The sequence below is a fragment of the Zootoca vivipara genome, chromosome 1 (assembly GCF_963506605.1).
Source record: "Zootoca vivipara chromosome 1, rZooViv1.1, whole genome shotgun sequence".
Lineage (NCBI taxonomy): Eukaryota > Metazoa > Chordata > Lepidosauria > Squamata > Lacertidae > Zootoca > Zootoca vivipara.
The window spans coordinates 8,791,381-8,814,151 of NC_083276.1; the positions used below are offsets into that span (position 1 = coordinate 8,791,381).

Below are 22,771 nucleotides of genomic sequence, written 5' to 3' on the forward strand. Positions count from 1 at the left end.
TGCGGGCAGGTAGGGTCTCAGCCTGCGTACCAGATGGAGCTGGTAGACAGCTGCCCTGGACACAGAATTAACTTGCGCCTTCATGGACAGCTGTGAGTCCAAAATGACTCCCAGGCTGCGCACCTGGTCCTTCAGGGGCACAGTTACCCCATTCAGGACCACGGAGATGCCATAGGATGCTCCTTCATTACCGCCACTGTTACCGCCACTCAGGGCAAGTGCCGGCTCATCCTCCTCCCTGAGCTCCACGATACTGGGAGGGGAAATAGAGAAATCCTGGACTCAAATCAGAAGCCAGGATGGCTTTTGTAATTCTGGGGCTGTTCCTGGAAAATAGGGACACTTGGAAGGCATGAGAGCTCTGAGCACAGGCCTTGCAAAACCCTTAGTACATTCCCTTCCCAAACACCCGACAGCCAGCTGGCAATCAAGGCAGCGTGCAAACAATTAAAACAGCGACCAGCAGCAGGAAAACATCAATATGATTTTTAAACAAATCAAGGTTAAAAGGCATCCGTGGAAGCAAAAGCTGTTAAGCTTGGGTAGGCTTGCTCCAGTCCTTGAATGTCCTGTTCTTTTCAGCGCGTGCTCATGTTTAAATAGAAAGGAGGGGTCTCTATAGCAGCTCTTTCTCGTCTGAGATTAAAGAGCACCTTCGAACAGGAAACACATGCGCCCAGGAAGCTGAACACCTGTCTGTCTATCTCTATTTCTCTCTCTCTCTCTCCTCCCACCCTGGTTTTGTTTCATCGAAATAAATGTTCTGCAAAAAGGCAGAAGGGTTTGCCTGCAAGACTCACTGGGAAATACAAAAAGCTATGGCTCGATTTCACATTTAGCGAGATGCTCATGTGCAGCTCAGAGAGGAGGAGGTGGGAAGCATTTGTGTTGGTACAAAAGTTGGGTCCCCCCCCCACTCTCTGCAAGATTCCATGGGGCCCCAGGCACTCTGCCAGGTTCAGAGACACGACAGAGATTGTCATCGCTTTAAGAAATACGGTCTATTCACCTATTGACACCTTCAGTCTGCATGGAGGGAGTCCAGATCTTACAGCACGGTCATTAATATTTTGTTGGAAGCCGCCCAGAGTGGCTGGGGAAACCCAGCCAGATGGTCGGGGTATAAATAATAAATTATTATTACTATTATTTTCATTTCAAGATGGGCTTGTACTCCACAGCAGTGCAGTCCTGAGAGCCAGTGTGGTGTAGTGGTTAAGAGCGGCAGACTCGTAATCTGGGGAACCGGGTTCGCGTCTCCGCTCCTCCACATGCAGCTGCTGGGTGACCTTGGGCTAATCACAATTCTCTGAAATCTCTCAACTTCACTCACCTCACAGAGTGTTTGTTGTGGGAGAGGAAGGGAAAGGAGATTGATAGCCACTTTGAGACTCCTTCGGGTAGTGATAAAGCGGGATATGAAATCCAAACTCTTCTTCTTCCTCTTCTTCTTCTTCTTCTTCTTCTTCTTCTTCTTCTTCTTCTTCTTCTTCTTCTTCTTCTTCTTCTTCTTCTTCTTCTTCTTCTTCTTCTTCTTCTTCTTCCAAGGCATCTCTCCCAACCAGCCTTCAGCCAACCTGCCGAAGATGGATCCCAGTCTCTCCCCCCCCCACTTATTCTTCCCAGCACACCTTGCTAAAAAAAAACCCTCTGTTTTCCTGTCACCCCAGGAAAAGGAGGGAGAACAGTTTTCTTGCACTGCCAATGGTTCTCTATTTTTTCTTGATGGCCTTCGCTTGGCCGGGTCATTTTGCATAGGCTAGCTGAGGAGTTTTTATTTCCCCCTTCACATCCCAAATGATCAAAATCCTACCATTTATTAATTTCTAGGGTTTAGGGGGGAGTCGTCCCCCCCAAAAGAATCTACAACAGTATTTCTGCTTTGACTTTGTTAGCCTGAAGGCATAAGAAAGATGTTTGCAGCACAGTTGGCTAGGCATTAGGCCAGCCTCCCACACTGTAATTTTCATGGCACAATACACTTCTGTATTGTAAAAATGTATTGAAGGATAAATTATCGCAGGTTGAATCACCTGCAGAAGGCCATGGGTTCAAGGTGCCAGAAAAAGCTCACCAATATTCATGCTCTTTTTTTTTGCAGCAGTTGTGATGGCTTTCAGGGTTTAGCCTGTTTTAACCGGTCTTGAAAGAAACCGGTCTTGAAAGACCTACATTGGCTCCCAGTATATTTCCGAGCACAATTCAAAGTGTTGGTGCTGACCTTTAAACCCCTAAACGGCCTCGGTCCAGTATACATGAAGGAGCGTCTCCACGCCCATCATTCAGCCCGGACACTGAGGTCCTGCGCTGAGGGCCTTCTGGCGGTTCCCTCGTTGTGAAAAGCCTGGGGAACTAGGCAGAGGGCCTTCTCGGTAGTGGCACCCGTCCTGTGGATGTCAAAGAGAAAACCATCTACCAGACTTTTAGAAGACATCTGAAGGCAGCCCTGTTTAGGGAAGCTTTTAATGTTTAATAGATGATTGTATTTTAATATTCTGTTGGAAGCCGCCCAGAGTGGCTGGGGAAGCCCAGCCATATGGGCGGGGTATAAATAATAAATTATTATTATTATTTTAAGCTGGGAACTCATGATTCTCTCACCTTATGCCTCAATACTTTCTCCAGGTTCCTGCACTTTCTTTCCCTCCAGTCCCTAAGCTGGGGTTTTCTCCTCTGTCCCATTTTCCTTGTTCCTTCCATTCCTCAGCTGCCATCACCATCCACCCCAATTCCTCCCAAGCTCTTTCTTCCTCCATCTGTTCCTCCCTGCTTCTCAGACCACAGTGTAAATATCGGAGGCTACTGTTTGCCTCTGATGCCTTGCAAGACGAAATTAATTCGTTCCGCAAGTCTTGCGGTCATTTCATCTTGCGAAGCGCGGTTTGCTGCGGCAAAAAACCAAAACAAAACCTCTTGCGAAGCACGTCCATAGAAAACTTCATCTTGCGAGTCACCAAAAACATCAAAAACGCTTTTGTCTTGCGAGTTTTTCGTTGCGCGAGGCATTCGTCTTGCGAGGTACCACTGTAATTGGGAATCACAAGGGGAGAGAGCACTGTTGCATTCACCCAGTTGGACTGCAATCCTGTGACCCATAAAGCCTTAAATGGCTCAGGACTGCAATATCTCAAAGACCACCTCTCCATGTGAGCCTACTCGGACCTTGAGACCAGCCCTTTTCCATGGGCCTCATATATGAGAGGTCCGGAAAGTGGCAACACGATAATGGGCCTTTTCTGCAGTGCCTCCCCATTTGTGGAATACACTTTTAGGTGCCAGGCGGAAATGTTCCAACCAGGCCTTTGGCTGAGTGACATCAAATGCCCCTTTGAATGTGTTGTGGGTGGGGTATTTTTGGTGGTTGTTGTTTTGTTCTTAATTTTTATTATGCGTTGTGTTTTTTGTATTATAATTTTATGTTGTGAACCACCCTAATATCTATGGATGAAGAGCAGTCTACAAATAATAATAATAATAAGGGTTATTTTCAGCCAGAGCTCACCAGAACTCAGTTCTGGTACCTCTCTAGTGGGTGCCATTACCATTATAAGACAACAAGACAGGCATTCTTGTAGAGTTTCAACACCTCTTTCATACCTGCCAAGTTGCTGTCAGAGAAATAAGGGACCGGGCCGGAAATAGCAGACCGGAAGTAGCGCTGCCGCCATTTTGGAACTGGGCGGAGCATGCTCAGAAGTGACTTTTGATGCTGCTTTGACCAGTTCCAAAATGGCTGCTGCACCAGAAGTCGCACTGCAGCCATTTTGGAACTGGGCAGAGCAGCATCAAAAGTCGCTTCTGAGCATGCTCCGCTCAGTTCCAAAATGGCTGCCGCACCAGAATAAACCAGGAAAAAAAATCCGTTTTTTTCAGCTAGGGACAGCTGGAAAAACGGGGATTTCCCGGGGAAAACGGGAGACTTGGCAGCTATGCTCTTTTTCTAGAAAAATAGCATTGATATTAGTAATGATTTGGATCCTTCCACATTTCCCAGACCTCCCACTAGCCTCTGTCCCAACACCTAACGCCAAGAGAAGAGACTAAATCCCTGCTTTCTCTTGTCTTCTTGGCCTGCAGTATGACAAAATTCCAGAATAATGGAGCTACAGCATTTCCTACTGCCATACAGCTTGCCTCCGAATATTCGTTCACAACAAAGCAAGGCAAAGTGTTGTTGCAATTGCAACGTGTAAATTGCAGCGAGGCTTACAGAGAACTATGGAGCACAAAAATAACTGTTATTATATTGAAGAACACTCTCAGCAGCTGACAGCAGGCAGGCTTAAAGTCCTGTAGCAAAGATCTCCCTCGGCTGATAGCAGCTCGAAAAGGCTTCAAGGCCCTGGTTGCAGTTTCCGCAGCTGGGAGGACTTCAGAGCTGTTTATCCCTCCCAAGAAATTACTTGATCCCAGAATTTTAATACCACCGCAAGGGTCCAGACTTCCAGGCCGGAATCTCAAGAGGGAAAAGTGCTGCTGTTGCACTCAAGTCCTGTTGGCAAACTTCCTGTGGATGTCTAGTTGCAGACCTTCCAAGTGCCCCTATTTTCCGGGGACAGTCCCGGATTTACAGAAGCCGTCCTGATCTGATCCTGGAATGTCTTGCTTTTCCTTAGAATGTCCCAGAGTGGCTGGGGCAACCCAGTCAGATGGGTGGGGTACAAACAAACAAACAATAATTGAAATTACAGGCAGGAAGCCATGTTGGTCTGCCGTCGAAACAAAATAAAAATAAAATAGAAAAATTCCTTCCAGTAGCACCTTAGAGACCAACTAAGTTTGTCATTGGTATGAGCTTTCGTGTGCATGCACACTTCTTCAGATACACTGAAACAGAAGTCGCCAGACCATTATATATAGTGAGAGGGTGGAGAGGGGTATTACTCAGAAGGGTGGTGGGAATGGGCGATTGGCTGATAGGAGTGGTAAACCTGTTGACGACTCTTAACGACTGCAATTGGTCTTACAGGAAAAAGCAAGGGGTGAGATGGCTAAAAATAGCTTTATCATGTATAATGAGATAAGAATCCAGTGTCCTTATTCAGACCAGGTCTCTCCATGGTTTTAAGTTTGGTAATAAGTTGCAATTCAGCAACTTCTCTTTCCAGTCTATTTCTGAAATTCTTTTGTAATAAGACAGCTACTTTGAGATCTTGTATAGAATGTCCTGGGAGATCGAAATGTTCTCCTACTGGTTTCTCTGTCTTGTAATTGAAATTATTACTTTGCATTTCTTAGTGCAGAAAGTATTGATCTGATGTGTAGAGATCTTTCCTATTCTTATTAATTCAAGAGGGTTCTGGAAGCTTCTCTGTGTGAAAGAAACAAGCAGAAGGTTCATGATGTTTGGGTTATTCCTTCAGAGAAGCTGGTTTAAACTGGTTCTCTTATCTCTTCTCTGTCAAGGTCATGCTGACCATAAAAGTGAGGTCAGAAGGAGGCTGGGTTTCACTTTCACTTTCTATCCCTCTTCCTTCTGGTGTGGTGTTCTGTACATAGTATGCTTAGTGTTAAGGTTTAGACTTATTATAAGTTATTGTAAGTTTAAGTTAAGTCTGTTGCAACTGGATTTCTTATGGACAGGACCAATCCTGAATGTATTGGATTTGTGACCATTATGCTCATTTGCCTCCAGTAACAGTCTTATTCTTCTTTGGCGATCACTTGTAGCCGAGTAAGATTGTCTTCCATAAACACGGTTTTAACAATGGGACCGTAAGTGACTGTGGAGGCCAATTCTGGATCCACACGTCCTTCCACAGTGGGGACATTGGTTTCCAGGCGGGAGTTGATCACGGTGTGGATTTGCCAAGCGTGCCTTCCTCTTAGCACATTTCTCCCTTGCGTCCTGAGATCGAGTTTCTTCAAAGCCCATGACACCTTTGGTAACGGCTGTTCTCCAACTGGAGCGCTCACAGGCCAGTGTTTCCTAGTTGTCAGTGTTTATACTAAATTTTTTAAGATTTGCCTTGAGACACTGTTTAAACCTCTTTTGTTGACCACCAGCATTACGCTTACCATTTTTAAGTTTGGAATAGAGTAGTTGCTTTGGAAGATGATCATCAGGCATCCGCACAACATGACCAGTCCAAGGAAGTTGATGTTGAAGAATCATTGCTTCAACACTGGTGATCTTTGCTTCTTCCAGTACACTGATATTAGTTCGCCTGTCTTCCCAAGTGATGTGTAAAAATTTTTGGAGACACCGTTGATGGAATCTTTCGAGGAGTTGGAGATGGCAGTAAAGCTCTGTTGGATGAAATATTAATTGCCTCTGGTCTATTTTGGGGGGGAATCCTGAAACACGTTTAAGTTTTTACTCTGCTAACTTATACATTGGAATCTACTCTGGATCGGGGGTTCCGGTTTCCGCCTGCAGGAATGGCGGACCTGTTTTCCATCTCTCTGACCTTCGTAAGGAATTTGGCGGTTGCTAGGGGAGTAAATGGCAACCCCCTACCCTCTCCGGGGGTTACGGAGAGGGGCCGCTGGCCTGCGATGCCCCCTGACCCACTCCGACTGTTTTTGGAGTGGGGGGAGCTTGGGCTGAGCACTTACGAGGGCCAGGACTCCCGGACGCTAATCTGCATGGCGGGGATTTCCATGGTTAAAGAAGATAATTAGGCTTAAATCTATGGACATACTTCAGAAGGAGGGGAAGAAGCGCTGTTTACTGCTGAGAAATTTATGCTGCTGAAAGGAGAGGAGTCAAAGATTGCACTGCATCTGGAAGAAGGATTGATGGGGACGGAGCGATAAGGGAAGTGAGTTTTTATTTTTTTTCCCTTCATATTGCTGCATCGTACCTTCCCGGACGCGATGTCCTGGCTTGTTTGGAGTGAAAGAGAAGCAAAAGACTGTGTGAGTTGAACTTTATAACTGTTGTTACTGAACATATTTTTTTAAAGATGTGGAGTTGCCGATGAGAAAAGCCTCCCCCTAGTCGGGCGGAAGGGGTTCTGGACGCGCTCGGAGGATTTATGAGTTGTGACGCACTTTAAATTGGAGCAGCGACCTGAAGCTAAGTTCAGCTATAGGGCAAGGAGATCCATTAATTTACCAAGAGTTTATGGTTTGATGTTTGGGTCTCCTGCCTGAAAAAGCTGTAAATTCTATAATGATCGTGAATCTTCATGGCTATGAGAGAAAGCGAAAGTGATTTGAGCTTTTTGAGATGGCGCTGCTTCGGGCTGCTTCGACGCAACAAGGAGCTCCATTAAGAAGATTTATGGGGAGGCTGGACTGATTAACTCACACAGGAGAAAGAACATCTGTGAAACTTGGTTTGATATTTATCTCAGCGGCTGGGAAACAATCGGATGAAAGTGGAAAACATCTATGTGACTGTAAGGGGAAGATCTGGATTATTATGAACTTGGAGGACGATTTGAACTTTAGAAAAAAGACGGCAGTGGACAGTTGCGAGGAATTCCCAATTTCTTGAAGCATGGGAACCCAAATAAAAAATTCTTTAGATGATTTGGCATAACATTCGGTTTGATTGATATATATATGTGTATAATTTGAAATATTGAATGTGATATAATTGGTTTTAATTGGAAAATTAATAAAAATATTTTTTTTTTTTTAAAAGGAATCTACTCTGGATCAATATTGAGTAGAATTCCATGGCAGAAATGTTGGACGCTATGCTAGGACATCCCTATTTTCATCAGAGAAACATTGGAGGGTATGAGACCCCTGAGCCAAGGAGATAAGTAACTATACCACCTTTAGGAGACATCTGAAGACAGCCCTGTATAGGGAAGTTTATTAATTTCCAATGTTTTATTGTGTTTTTATATATGTTGGAAGCCTCCCAGAGTGGCTGGGGGAACCCAGTCAGATGGGCGGGGTAATAATAATAATAATAATAATAATAATAATAATAATAATAATAATAATGCAACAGGACATCCCTATTTTCATCAGAGAAATGATGGAGGATATACAGGTGAAACTTGGAAAATTAGAATATCGTCGAAAAGTTCATTTATTTCAGTAACGCAATTTAAAAGGTGAAACCAATATATGAGATAGATGCATGACATGCAAAGCAAGATATGTCAAGCCTTTATTTGTTGTAATTGTAATTATTTGTCGTTAGACGGGTCAATTATAAATGGAATATAATTAATGAAATGTAATAGCAATGTTTATTTTTGTATTATTGTAATTATTTGTTTTATTACTGTGGAATTTCCAAAAGAAAGCATTTGTAAAAAAAAAAAAAAAAAGTTACATTACTTAAATAAATGCACTTTTCGATGATATTCTAATTTTCTGAGTTTCACCTGTATAGTTGGCCACAGTGAGAACTGCAGAACTTTTCTTTTGTTATATCTTTTAAACCCAAATTTGGTGTTTTATTCTGTTTAATATTCTGTTGGGAGCCGCCCAGAGTGGCTGGGGAAACCCAGCCAGATCGACGGGGTATAAATAAGAAATTATTATTATAATATTATTATCACTTTTTCCCCCACCCGCATTTATATATCTCCTCCGCAGGATCACGAAGGAGCGAGTGCCCTTCCAGCTCCCCCAAGCAGCCATGTGCCAATTTCCAAATGCGGCGACCTGGATGTGCTCTTTGAGTACAAGCCCTCGAGCCAAAAGCTGCTGGTGACCGTCCTGGAGGCAAAGGAGATCCCCGACAAGGACCGCAGCGGAGCCAGCTCCTGGCAGGTGCACGTGGTCCTGATGCCCAGCAAGAAGCAGAGAGGGAAGACGAGCGTCCAGCGGGGCCCCAGCCCCGGGTTCAAGGACAAGGTGACCTTCAGCAAGTTGGCGCCCGAGGAGCTGAGCAGCTACGCCCTCCGGTTCCGGCTCTACTCTGTGCGCAAAATGATCAAGGAGAGGATGATGGGGGAACACCTGTTTTATCTCAGCCACCTGAACCAGGAAGGAGAAATGAAGGTCACGCTAGTCCTTGAGCCGCGGAGCAACTTGTGTGTAAGTTTTTAGGCTGGAAGAAGCCACCTAACGCTGCTTTTGTTTTTGGTTTCCCATAAATTTTCTCGAGACTTTTCATCATGCAATACAATAAATAACAAACTACGGTAATCTAACCACATATAGACTTTTTGCAGTGGCTTCCCCATCTGTGGAACGCTCTCCCCAGGGAAGTTCGCCTGGTGCCGTCATTATACACCTTTAGGCAAAAACCTTCCTCTTTAACCAGGTCTTTGGTTGATTTGATTGACATCCTGTGCCCTTCTAAAATGTGTTGGGGGGTGTTTTTGGGTTTTTGTTGTTTTTATTTTGATTATGTACTTTGTGGTTTTATATTCCGATTTTATCAATCAATCAATCAATCAAAACCTTTATTGGCATCATTTTCAAACATTTAAAATACATAGTCCAGTACAATCACGTCTCCAACTTAATTCAATTTTATCCTGTGAACAGCTCTGAGATCTGTGGGTATAGGGCAGGTTATGAATTCAAATAACAACAGCAACTTACAATATTTGGGTTTGAGGACTGAAGGTAGTAATATTGGTTTATAAAAAGTGGATTTGTTGGGTGTTATCTTGGAGTGGATGTGCTGACTAATTTTCTACTTATAGCTGACAGACGAAGAATTGAAAGTTCTCCTTTTTTCATTCTCTTTTTCTTTTTTCTGCATCTTCTTCTGTCTTTATTTAGATTAGTTTTTTGGTCTTGATACAAAGATATTTGAAATAAATCTTTGTATTATTTTTCAAATGTCAATAAAATCTATTTTTTAAAGCCAAACTAATCTAAATAAGAGAGAGAGAGAGAGAGAGAGAGAGAGAGAGTGCAGAGAAAAATACAATTCCTTCTCTCGAAAGCCAGTCTTAATCCTTGTCTCACATAGAAGGGGGTGGACCCTCCCATCTCTCACTTGGAAGCTTCCCTTCCTTTTCCCAGCTTCCCATCCAGGGAGATCTTCTCTTCCTAGCCCCTCACACATGGGTCCTTGACCGCTGCTTTTTTGAATTGCTTCTCTCCTTGCCATCCTCTGAGGCGAAAGTTCAGAAAGGCCTCAACTAGGGCCAGGGCATTTTCAGTACTCGCCCCGACTTGGTGGAACGCTCTCTCACAGGAGACCAGGGCCCTGCGGGATTTGACATCTTTCCGCAGGGCCTGCAAGACGGAGTTGTTCCGCCTGGCCTTTGGGCTGGACTCAGCCCGACCACTGTGTTTTTCCTCCCTTATGGTTTTGGATTCCCCCCCCCCCCCCGGTTTATTCTGGCGTGGCGGCCAATTTGGAACTGGGCGGAGCATGCTCAGAAGCGACTTTTGATGCTGCTTTGCCCAGTTCCAAAAAGGCTGCAGCGCGACTTCTGGTGCGGCGGCCATTTTGGAACAGGGCAGAGCAGCATCAAAAGTAGCTTCTGAGCATGCTCCGCCCAGTTCCAAAATGGCGGCAGCGATACTTCCGGTCTGCTACTTCCGGTCCAGTCCCTCATTTCTCAGGCCGGAACTTGGCAGCTATGGTTGGAAGGGATCCCGCAGATCATCTTGACCAACCCCCTGCAACGCAGGAATATGCAGCTCTCCCGTACGGGGATCAAACCTGCAACCTGCTGTCCTTTTGTGTTAAGCGCATGAATGTAGCTTCTATTTGCAGCCTGAGTCACCGGCAGCCGTTTAAAAGTGGCAGGTGCAAGCGCGGAGGCTAGCTAAACTAGTTTACTGTCAGATTCCTTTATGTCAGGCTCCAATTTGGACCTCGGTTGGCTTGAGGTTGCTGTAAAGGAGGTGTTTATAGACACCTGGCTGAATCTGGCCAAATGCTGTCCGAGTCCGACATCCTGTTTCTTACAGTGGCCAAGCAGATGGCTTTGGGAAGCCCACGAGGAGGACCTGAGAGCCCAACGGCTCACTCCTGCTTGTGTTCCCCAACAACTGGTATTGAGATAGGGGCTCCTCATGAGATAGAGTCAGATGGAAGTGTGTGTGTAGAGAAACCTGTGAATTGCTCTTCTTAGCAATTGCATTGGCTAATAATAATAATAATAATAATAATAATAATAATAATTTATTATTGGTACCCCGCCCAACTGGCTGGGTTTCCCCAGCCACTCTGGGCGGCTTACAACAAAGATTAAAAATACATTAAAATGTCACACATTAAAAACTTCCCTAAACAGGGCTGCCTTCCCTAAATCTTAGGCTGCGTGTAGAAACGAGATGGACATCTCCATTCTGCGGACATGGCTAACTCTTTTTTCTTCTTCTGACATTATTAAATTTATTTATTTTTTACACACACACACACGTTTTCTGTTTTACAATTTAAAGTACGGGTACTCATTTTTGCATCCTTAAAAAATCCATGACTTCCCTTCTTCTCTTTCCATACTTCATTTTGCATATCATAAATCCCTGCATATTTTACAGAAACTAAACCATTCAGCATTCCATTATTGCATCCATCATAACTTATTTACACTGCTGAATTTATCTTAACGCTGCCAGCATTTTCAGCTGTACACAGTTATTTCCCATAGATTCAATAAATGTTTTCCAACCTTCTCTTCTTCTTGCTCTCTTATTCTGTATGTTACATCTGCAAGTTTTGCATATTCCGTCAACTTAAGTTGCCATTCTTCTTTGGTTGGGACCTCGCTCGTTTTCCATTTTGGGGCTAACAAAACACAGGCCGCGGTAGGTAAAGGGACCCCTGACCATCAGGTCCAGTCGTGACCGACTCTGGGGTTGCGCGCTCATCTCGCATTATTGGCCGAGGGAGCCGGCGTACAGCTTCCAGGTCATGTGGCCAGCATGACAAAGCCGCTTCTGGCAAACCAGAGCAGCACATGGAAACGACGTTTACCTTCCCGCTATAGCGGTTCCTATTTATCTACTTGCATTTTGATGTGCTTTCGAACTGCTAGGTTGGCAGGAGCTGGGACCGAGCAACGGGAGCTCACCCCGTCACAGGGATTCGAACGCCGACCTTCTGATCAGCAAGCCCTAGGCTCAGTGGTTTAACCACAGCGCCACCTGGGTCCCCACAGGCCGTGGTAGTAGTGTACACAAATAACCTTTTTTTGAACACTAGGGAATTTTAGTCTGAATTATCCCCAATAGAAAGGATTCTGGGTTTTGAGGGGAAAGTACTATTAAACATTTTTTTCAATTCATTATGCATCATTTCCCAACAGAGTGGAGGCTCCCAGATGAGTCTCTCGGCCATCTCTCACAGCGACAGTGCTTCTTCAACCCAGTCCCTGTCGCACGGAGGGGTACCGGAGCTGTTGGTGGGACTATCCTACAATGCCACGACGGGGCGGCTGTCAGTCGAAATGATCAAAGGCAGCCACTTCCGGAACCTGGCTATTAACAGGCCACCTGGTATGTAAAAACGTTTTGTTTTGTTTTTGTAGCCAGCATCATACCTGCCAGGTTGCTGTCGGAGAAATAAGGGACCGGGCCAGAAGTAGCAGACCGGAAGTGGCACTGCTGCCATTTTGGAACTGGGCGGAGCATGCTCAGAAGTGACTTTTGATGCTGCTTTGCCCAGTTCCAAAATGGCCGCCGCGCCAGACGTCACACTGCAACCATTTTGGAACAGGGCAGAGAAGCATCAAAAGTCGCTTCTGAGCATGCTCCACTCAGTTCCAAAATGGCCGCCGCGCCAGAATAAACTGGGAAAAAACAAAAAAAAATCCGTTTTTTTCAGCTAGGAACAGCTGGAAAACGGGGATTTCCCGGGGAATATGGGAGACTTGGCAGCTATGAGCCAGCATGCAGAATCTCCTAGCTTAGCAGATGTGGCTGGGCTTGAATTCAGAAGTTTGCGGTCAGGGGCAGAGGGGCTGCCATCGAGTTGCCCTGAGCATTTTATATAGAAAGAAGGGGTATAATAAATAAAGCTGGAGATATTTCTCCAGACAGTGGAAGGCAATTTCAAAGAGAGATTTGTGCTTGAGGGCGTGTTCACACATCCCCGCTCGCACCTAAAAATGTCTAAGGATTCCGATTGAAACAGAAACAGGCTGGAAATTATGTTGGTTTTTTTCCATGTCTGGGACAGAAATCAGTCCAGCAAATACAACCAGTGGCCTTCAGTCTGCAAACAAAACGTAATTAATTACGCCACCCCCCCTCAATTTGAATTGCATTTCCATTGCATTGAAATGAACGGGGTGGAATAATGTTTTGAGGACATGACTTTGCTAATTATGAAAGTCACACAATTTTGCCGCAAAGGACATCGAGGAAAATAATAGAGTTTTTGGCGGAAGACGAACTGCAGCAGAATGGAAACAGCGGAACAGAAAACAACGCCTTCTTGTGCAGGTTTATTGTGTTGCCTGGAAAAAAAAACTTGCGACACCCGTTTGATTGGAGGCAGCAACAGGGCGAAATAAATAGGTGACACTCATGAGAAGCGATGCTTCCTAGGTTTCTATTGGATAGGGCGCTGCTTTTCAGGGAAGGTTTCCTAGTGACATAGGAGGAGCATAGCAAACAGGGGTCGGTTGTCCTGTCGCACCGCTGATAGTGAAATGATTTAACAATTCTCGTCAGCTGAGCTTTGGCCTCCGCCCTGCAAAGCAAGTTCCCTTTCCTCCATTTATTTTATGGTTTGTTTGGTTTTTGCTTGGGCCGATCACACCCTGTAGGAGTCGACAGTATCAGTAGCACTTGGAGACGCCTTTTTGTGTCTCATTAACAAGCCATGGGCTTAGCACTGAGCCCCAGTCAATGGTTCGTGCTGGTGAGAAGCAAGCTCCGTCATGCTAACTTGCAGAACTTCCGACTGCAGCTTTCAAGGCCTCTTATTCCTTGGGAAGTACCATAAATTGTGTTAATTATCCAGGTGGCTGAATCATAGAATCCTAGAACTGTGGAGTTGGAAGGGACCCTGAGGGTCATCTAGTCCAACCCCCTGCAATGCAGGGATCTCAACTGAAGCATCCATGACAGATGGCCATCCAACCTCTGCTTAAATACCTCCAAGGAAGGAGAGTCCACCGCCTCCCGCGGGAATTTGTTCCACTGCCGAACGGCTCTTATTGTCAGAAAGTTCTTCCTGATGTTTAGTCAGAATCCCCTTTCTTGCAACTTGAAGCCATGTGTTCGAGTCCTACCCTCCAGGGCAGGAGAAAACAAGCTCGCTCCATCTTCCATGTGACAGCCCTTGAGATATATGGAGATGGATCTCATATCCCCTCTCAGTCCCCTCTTTTCCAGGCTAAGCTCCCTCAACCGTTGCCAGACTCTTGATCATCTTGGTCACCTCCTATGCATTTCCATAGAGAGGGGCAGCAAATTATTTTCCATGTTCTTGTTTTTCTTCTGACCTGAAATGGGAACAGTATGTACATTTTTAAATCAACAAGTAATCTGAGGGTGAAGGACAGCGGAAGTACTGATTTATTATTGTAATTGCTTTTGTATCCCACATTTGCCTCCAAGGATGTCAAGGTGCCGTAAATGTCCCCCCCCCCCGAAAAATTTTTTTTGATCCCCACAACAACCCTATGAGGTAGGTTAGGCTGAGAAACAATGACCACCCCAAGGCCACTAGGTGAGCTTTATGGCAATAATAATGATAATGATTATTTATTTATTTATTTATTTATTTATTTATTTATTTATACCCCACCCATCTGGTTTCCCCAGCCACTCTGGGCGGCTCCCAACAGAATATTAAAAACACAATAAAACATCAAACTTAAAAAACTTCCCTAAACAGGGCTGCCCTCAGATGTCTTCTAAAAGTCAGATAGTTGTTTATTTCCTGGACATCTGATGAGAGGGCGTTCCACAGGGCGGGCGCTACCACCGAGAAGGCCCTCTGCCTGGTTCCGTGTAACTTCAATTCTTGTAGTGAGGGAACTGCCAGAAGGCCCTCGGTGCTGGACCTCAGTGTCCGGGCTGGACGATGGGGGTGGAGACGCTCCTACAGGTATACTGGGCCGAGGCCATTTAGGGCTTTAAAGGTCAGCACCAACACTTTGAATTGTGCTCAGAGACGTACTGTTGGCAGCCACTAAATGGGGATTTGAACCCTGGTCTCCCAAGTCCGAGTTCAACACTAGAGGACCGAACAGCCAGATAACTAGCAAGGACTGGTGTGTGAGTGTGAGTGTGTGCAGCGATGGGGTCCAACCCTCGTATCTTAAAGGGGGCACACTGAGCGCATCTTTCCTGGGAAGAGTGAACCTGAAAACTCCATGCTGCCAGGGGAAAATCAGCTACAATGTGGGGCTACCTTTGAAGCTGACCCGGAAACTACAACTAATCCAGAATGCGGCAGCTAGACTGGTGACTGGGAGCGGCCGCCGAGACCACATAACATTGGTCTTGAAAGACCTACATTGGTTCCCAGGACGTTTCCGAGCACAATTCAAAGCGTTGGTGCTGACCTTTAAAGCCCTAAACGGCCTCGGTCCCTCACTGCGAGAAGCCAAGTTGCAGGGAGCCAGGCAGAGGGCCTGCTGGGTGGTGGCACCCACCCTGTGGAACGCCCTCCCACCGGATGTCAAAGAGAACAACAACTATCAGACTTTTAAAAGACATCTGAAGGCAGCCCTGTTTAGGGAAGCTTTTAATGTTTAATAGATGATTGTATATTAATATTTTGTTGGAAGCAGCCCAGAGTGGCTGGGGAAGCCCAGCCAGATGGGTGGGGTATAAATAAATAAATAAATAAATAAATAAATAAATAAATAATTACTACTACAATAAATAAAACACTAAAAGACAACCCTAAAAGAGATTGCTCTCTCATTTCCCAAATCGCTTTGTGTCTTGTCTATTTAGATTTTTATGTCATTGGGGGGGGGAACCCCACCCTTAAGCGGTTTACATAAAATAGTATAAAATAGTCATTTAAAAAGCAATAAGAGCAGACTTTAAAATGCAGCTGAATAAAAAAATATCACAATATTCAAACGAACATACGTAATAGAATTACACGTCTGGGGGAGGCTTGCCTGCATGTTTCACAAATGCACGCTCAGGTACGCTGATGTGTTCATCCTAGAACTTGTAGCAAAATGTCTGAAGGCTGTTCATTCAAACATGCACAGAAACACAGGAATACACACACGAATGACAGGAGCAGTGGCAGAAGAGGGAGGCTGCCTGGAGAGGAACTCCTTGCTTCTGAGCCGTATAACGAGTGTTTTCGCGCCAGAAGTGAGACATTGCGCCTTATATCTCAGGCGCAGAGGTGTGGAAAAGAGCGTGTCACAAAGAGAAAGGAGCGGGATGCTCTCAGGGGAAGATTGAGGGTTGCCATTCCAGCTGTACTCGGCTAAATTCCACGCAAAGCAGACCTAACGAAAGCTAGGTTCGTTAATTTCAACACGTTCAAACTGGGCTGTTGATGTTTGGTGTTGATTCTGTCCATGATATTCAGGTTAGTATTGTGGCCATTCTTCCTGGTTAAAAAGTGGCTGTTTATCTCCAAAACAGCCCTGCGGGGTAGCTTCAAAACAGAGATAAGCCACTGACCTAGTGCTTACATTGTAAAGTTGGAAGGGACCCCGAGGGTCATCTAGTCCAACCCCCTGCAATGCAGGAATCTCAGCTAAAGCATCCATGACAGATGGCCATCCAACCTCTGCTTAAAAACCTTCAAGTCCACCATCATATCATCATATCATGTATTATCATATCATACCTGCATTGTGGGGGGTTGGAATAGATAGCCCTTGGGTCCCTTCCAGCTCTTAAGATTCTATAAATTACATATTTAGAAAGAATAACCTGGGGGTAGGCAACCTAAGGCCTGGGGCCCGGATGCAGCCCAATCGCCTTCTAAATCCGGCCTGCAGACGGTCTGGGAATCAGCATGTTTTTACATGAGTAGAATGTGTCCTTTTATTTAAAATGCATCTTTGGGTTATTTGTGGGGCCTGCCTGGTGTTTTTACATAAGTAGAATGTGTGCTTTTATTTAAAATGCATCTCTGGGTTATTTGTGGGGCCTAGGAATTCGTTCATATTTTTTTTCAAAATATAGTCCGGCCCACCACATGGTCTGAGGGACGGTGGACCGGTCCACGGCTGAAAAAAGGTTGCTCACCCCTGCAATAACCTGTCCCTTCCCCTTTCTTTACATGTTCATTTTTGCCCTACAGACACTTACGGAAAGCTCTGCCTCCTCAACTCCGTTGGCCAGGAGATGTCCCGCTGCAAGACCTCCCTCCGCCGGGGGCAGCCGAATCCCGTCTACAAAGAGACTTTCGTCTTCCAGGTTGCCTTGTTCCAGCTGTCGGACGTCACGCTGATGATCTCCGTCTACAACCGCCGCAGCATCAAGCGCAAGGAGATGATCGGCTGGCTCTCCATGGGGCAGAACAGTAGCGGGGAAGAAGAGCTGAGCCACTGGCAGGAGATGAAGGAATGCAAGGCTCAGCAAGTGTGCCGCTGGCATACTCTCCTGGAATCCTAAGGGAATCCTAAGCCTCCGAGGTCCCGGCATGGTGGTTGTCTCCACCCGAGGCCCAGAGGGGTAGGCCAACCCTCCCCGGCGTTTGAAACACGAAGGACTGCCAAGTTCCTGCTATGAACTGGACATCCGATGATCTCTACTAGTCACGGTCGTACTTGCACTCCCCCCCCTCCCCAAAAGATCTCGCAAAGTGACAGCCATGCCATTGGCAAAGGCAGAGCAGGATTGGCACTCGGATCCGGCCCCTCAGAGAAGTAGGCCAGGGCTGATGAACCTTTTCTGCTCCTAGGGCCGCCTCCTGCTCTCGGCAACCTCCCGAGGGCCACATGCCACTGCTGAGCAGGGCCAGAGGCAAAATTTGGGGGGGCGGGCAATGGAGTTAAATGTTTCATTTGTCCAGTAGGCTGAATTTCTAGACACTCACAGCACATAGCCCTTCCGATGCCTTGTCCACACCAGCAAGAGACGTTTTTAGGGTTGAAAGGATGCATTCCGGCCAGGGCATTGAGTTTTGAGGACCAGATTGCAAGGCCTGGGGGGCTGCCTTCAGTCCCTGAGATTCCCCGCTTCCAAATTGTCTTTGGCGATGCCATCATGTAGCCAAATCTGATTGGTTGGCCTATGGAAGAGGGGCTGCAATCGGCAGCAAGTTGTCATGCAAGAAGTATGCTTTGAGGGTACAGTTTTTCTCTTTGAAACCCTCCCGTCCCCTTTTTCCACGCCAAAAATAATGCTTGCTGGAGAACATTTGGCCCAACCCCAATTTGCTTATACGCTGGCAGTCGCTGAGATGACGTTTGGAAGAGGCTGCTTGGCAAAGAATGGAAAGAATGAATGGTTCCGACGGGAATGTTTGGTAGAAGCCATGGAGGGGGGAAAGACAGTATCTAGAAGGCGTAGATAACTGTGTAGAAGCTGGCCTGACCCTGCTAGACCCTGCTCAAGTCTTCCTTTTTAATTTCTCAGCCTCCTGCAAATTTGGTCCCTCTGTTTTCTAAACTGAGTGTGGCCGATGTGTTTTTGCACCTCTAATCAGCCCAAGCAACCACAGTCAATGATCAGAGATGATGGGATGGCAATCCAACAATACTTGGAGGACCACAGACCCAGAATCCCCATGAGGGCTAGAAGCTTAAATAAATTTGTTTTAACAAGTTGAGGTACAAAGCCCACACAGAAAAGCTTAACTTCTGGCAAAGCTTGGCTTGTGCACTCAGAACATGGAGGGTGTGTGGATGGTGCCATTTGTATGGTTTCGCTGATAGATGGTTTCGTTAATGGAGTCTGTTGAATCTGAGTGGAGCCAGGAGTTTCCTTTCTGGGGGCAGAGGCTGCAAAGGTTTTGTCTAGCTTCTAGACTGGTGCGTTCTCTACACCTCCCACGAGGAAAGGAGAATCATCTGAAAGAAGCGGGATCTCCATGTGCAGTACATCGGGTCAGGACTCAACGGAACACCAGTTTAGTCCCCCCCCCCCAAATAAAAAACAGCTGAAATCAATCCCAACCTTGGGAACAAGGGCCCAGGAAAAACCAGCACAGGCAAAAATGGCCTCCTTAAGCACCAGTGGCCTGTAAGCGAAGCAAACTCCTTCGGTGCATGGCCATCTTTTGGGGATGCTTTAGCTAGGATTCCTGCATTGTTGGGGCTGGACTAGATGACCTCTGGTGTCACTTCCAACCTTACAATTCTATAATTCTGTGACACAGCCAGTTGAGGGTCCCAAGAGCCAGATACGCTGTTGTCACAAAGCAAGCATTTATTTTACTTTGGAACTTAGGAGCCAACTCCTAGGGGCCGAGGGGGCTTCCCACCCCAATAAAATATTTGAGGGGGGGCCCAAATTTGGTGGGCATTGCCATTCGAATGCTGTGCATGCACCATGTAATGTGATCGATTATGTGGGGCAGAGATTACCTGCCCCCCCCCCAAATATTTTATTCAAGTTGGCTGTCCTGCTTAGGAACAAAACACTTATCACATGTGAATATAGGCAGGTTTTAGGGACTGATCAACCAAAACTCATGTTTTTGTTTTCCTTAACACCTTTTTATTTCAGAGGACTATGGAGGGATGGGAGCTGGGTGAAAGATTTGTTTGAAATTATGCAGATGAGGTCATTAGTCTAGCACTGCATATTACTCATCTATTCTTTTTTTTTAAAAAAAAAAACACACCAAAAAACTGGGGTTTAAGTTTCTATTCCTGAGACAAAACATCGTTTGCTGCAACTCCAGGCTTGGAAAGGGGTTGAGGGATGACAATGAGTTGAAGCAGGTGGACCAACAGATCACCTTTGGGAGAGCTGTAGATTCCGCCCACCCCTTTAAACTTCCAAGTGCCTATAGGCTGTGCTCAAACTTGGATATGTGCCAAGAATAGCAATGGATCCGACATGAGCAAAGAACTCCTTCATCTTCCCACCCTCCGCAATGTTCAAATGGTTGCGTGAGAATGTGATGCAGCAATTGATGGATGCAGCAATTATAAGGAGGTGGCTTGCATTGTCCGTCTTTAGACCTCTGCGTTTTCTTTCCTTGCCAAATCCACCAGTGGGAATGCCAAAACCAAGGCTGGTTCCCAATTTTTTTTTAATTGAGGGAGGGGCTTTGGCTGAAATCCATTCTGCAGCTCCTTAATTTCCAAGGCAAAAGGCCCAATTATTCATTTGCCAGCCTTTGCACACAGAGGTGGGCATTTCTGTGCAAAGGCTGAACACACACACTCGTTTGCAGCACAAAAACTTTTTCTTGAATCCAGAATTGTTCCCACTCGTCCTGAACAGGCTCCTTTCAATGCAGATTGATTCTAGATCCTGCCATCCACAATGATGAGTGCGGTTACTTGAGAAGCAATTGAAAACCCTCCGTTGCGCAGGTTATCCATGCCTTTCCATCCCTGAACCTGCCCCAGGTGAATGAAGAAGGAAGTGGTGCTTATGATCTCGGTGTATGGCTCTCACATATCATTGGGCAGGCTTGGATAGACACACCAACACACTGCAGGGACTGCCTTACATAGGATTTCATCATTTTTTAAACGGACACACTTGCATGGTAATGCAGACTCAATCTGCCACGAGCTTTTCATGTTGAAACCTGTTTCAACAGAGAGCCAGTGTGGTGTAGTGGTTAAGAGCGGTAGACTCGTAATCTGGGGAACTGGGTTCGCGTCTCCGCTCCTCCACATGCAGCTGCTGGGTGACCTTGGGCTAGTCACACTTCTCTGAAGTCTCTCAGCCTCACTCACCTCACAGAGTGTTTGTTGTGGGGGAGGAAGGGAAAAGAGAATGTTAGCTGCTTTGAGACTCCTTAGGGTAGTGATAAAGCGGGATATCAAATCCAAACTCTTCCTCTTCTTCTTCTTCTTCTTCTTCTTCTTCTTCTTCTTCTTCTTCTTCTTCTTCTTCTTCTTCTTCTTCTTCTTCTTCTTCTTCTTCTTCTTCTTCTTCTTCTTCTTCTTCTTCTTCTTCTTCTTCTTCTTCTCCAAAAGTGCTGTTCAGAGATTTTTTAAAAAATGCAATAGGTCTAGATTGCACGTGGAAGAGAAAACAAATACTTGGTCTCCATTGAGTCTAGAATAAAAGGTTGTGTGTGCACAGCGAAAAGCGGGCACCTCGTACAGGGCTGTCTTAAGCATATCTGGCGCCGTGGTGCAAAGATCCCTCCGGTGCCCCCATTTCCCAGAGTTGTTGACCTTTTCCCAAGCCTCTGCGTGGATCTCTCTCCTCCCACGGAGGCTTGGGAGGCAAGCTGCACGCCCGCCAGCCAGCCATATACCCGGTAGTTGGTGGGGCGCAGCTTCCATCCTAAGCCTCCGCGGGAGGAGAGCGATCCCCGCAGAGGCAAGCTGCACGCCCGTCAGCCATATGGATGACGGGGCACAGTTGGTGGGTGTGCAGGTAAAGGGGAGGCCACCGGCAAAGCCACGCAGCTCCCCTTTACCTGCTGGGGCGCCCCTGAGAGGCCAGCGCCCTGGCGCAATGCACCACTAAGCCCAATAGGAAAGACAGCTCTGACCTCGTACACACCGATCTCACCTTGCTACACACAGAGATGCTGCATAACTCCTGCACACCAAGTGTGATGAGTTGCCACTTGCCTAGGGTCGCTTCCGGACGTGTTTATTTAGCATCTTTCCCAATTTGTTTGGACAGGTTTTCCAGGGAAGAAAGGGAGTGTTCGTTCTGATTTGCTCGCTGGGAGGTTAGACGTAGTCATCCCAGGAAACGTCACATGTATTTGCAGGCTCGTGCCCCTGTGGCAGCCACAAGAAGGGTGCACCAGGCCACTGGGGAGGAGCCCCAAGAGCCAGCAAACAGCCTATGAGCCCCATAGCATTGTCTGATGTGTGGGGCGAGTGCAGCAGGGGGCGGGATTTGGGGTGCTTCTTCCATGTCAGAGGTGGGGAACCTGCAGCCCACGGGACACATTTCAGCCTGCAAAGACATTTCCCCCAAACCATGCCCACCTGCCCCACACACCCGATGCTGCGTTTGATATCAGGTGTGGGGAGACCTGGTTGGATTGGCAAGTTCTCTGTGGGGGACACAATCCCTGCAGAAAGCAGCTTTGCCAGCCCTGTGACCAGCAATTGAGAAGGGCTGAGCTTAGGGCATCTCAAATTGGCTTGCAGGGCTGGGAAGAGATCACTGGAGCCGAAAAGGTCCTCAGTCAGTAGATGGCTCTGCAAGAGCGTTCACCCCTGAAGTCCCTTGCGCAGCGTGCCTGTCCCTAAGCATGGCAGTGTAATGGGTGCATGAGCATGGAATCAACCCTCCTCCTTCCAGTCAAAGGAGCCCCTTTTTAGACTTGCTAAATGCAGAAGCACAGTTCGTCAGAGTAAGATTGGTAAGAATTGGGATCAAAATCTTCAGGATAAATTAAGCACAGTTTACGGGCAATACCTAATTATTATTATTTTTTAAAATCTGTATAATTGTAGTTTTGTTCTTGCATCAGAATATCCTTGATTTAAATGTATGCGTTGTTTTAGTTTTTACCGATAGAAACAAAATGTACACCTTGACCGTTTTCAGATACTTACTTTTGTGTGAGATGCATCTGAATGTGCAACATTAAACTTGCAACATTTCTCTTAACTGTCCCGTGCAAGTGTAGAGTGCTGTCTGCTTTACAGCAAGTGTGTGTGTGTTCTGAAGAAGTGTGCATGCACACGAAAGCTCATACCAAAATATAAACTTAGTTGGTCTTTAAGGTGCTAATGAAGGAATTTTTTTATTTTGCTTCGACTCAGACCAACACGGCTACCTACCTGTAGCAAGTGTGTGTGTGTGCGCGCGCGCACGAAACCACCCAAAGAGTGATGCAGAAGGGATGGATCTTATTGATGCGGAGTTCAGAAACTACTCGCAATTGTCCAAAGTG

At 46.2% G+C, this 22,771-nt stretch overlaps 1 protein-coding gene across 7 annotated transcripts in view; it reads left to right on the forward strand.

Moving 5' to 3' along the window:
* Positions 1–22,485, forward strand: part of SYT16 (synaptotagmin 16) — an 83,091-nt gene extending 60,606 nt beyond the window's left edge. For all 7 annotated transcript variants that reach the window (XM_060271374.1, XM_060271365.1, XM_060271383.1 and 4 more), the window contains 3 exons: positions 8,509–8,952; positions 12,138–12,327; positions 17,072–22,485. In XM_060271374.1, coding sequence (XP_060127357.1) covers positions 8,509–8,952; positions 12,138–12,327; positions 17,072–17,385 — 948 coding nt within the window. In that variant the 3' untranslated portion in view covers positions 17,386–22,485. The remainder of the gene's footprint in view (positions 1–8,508; positions 8,953–12,137; positions 12,328–17,071) is intronic.
* The last annotated feature ends 286 nt before the right edge of the window (positions 22,486–22,771 follow it).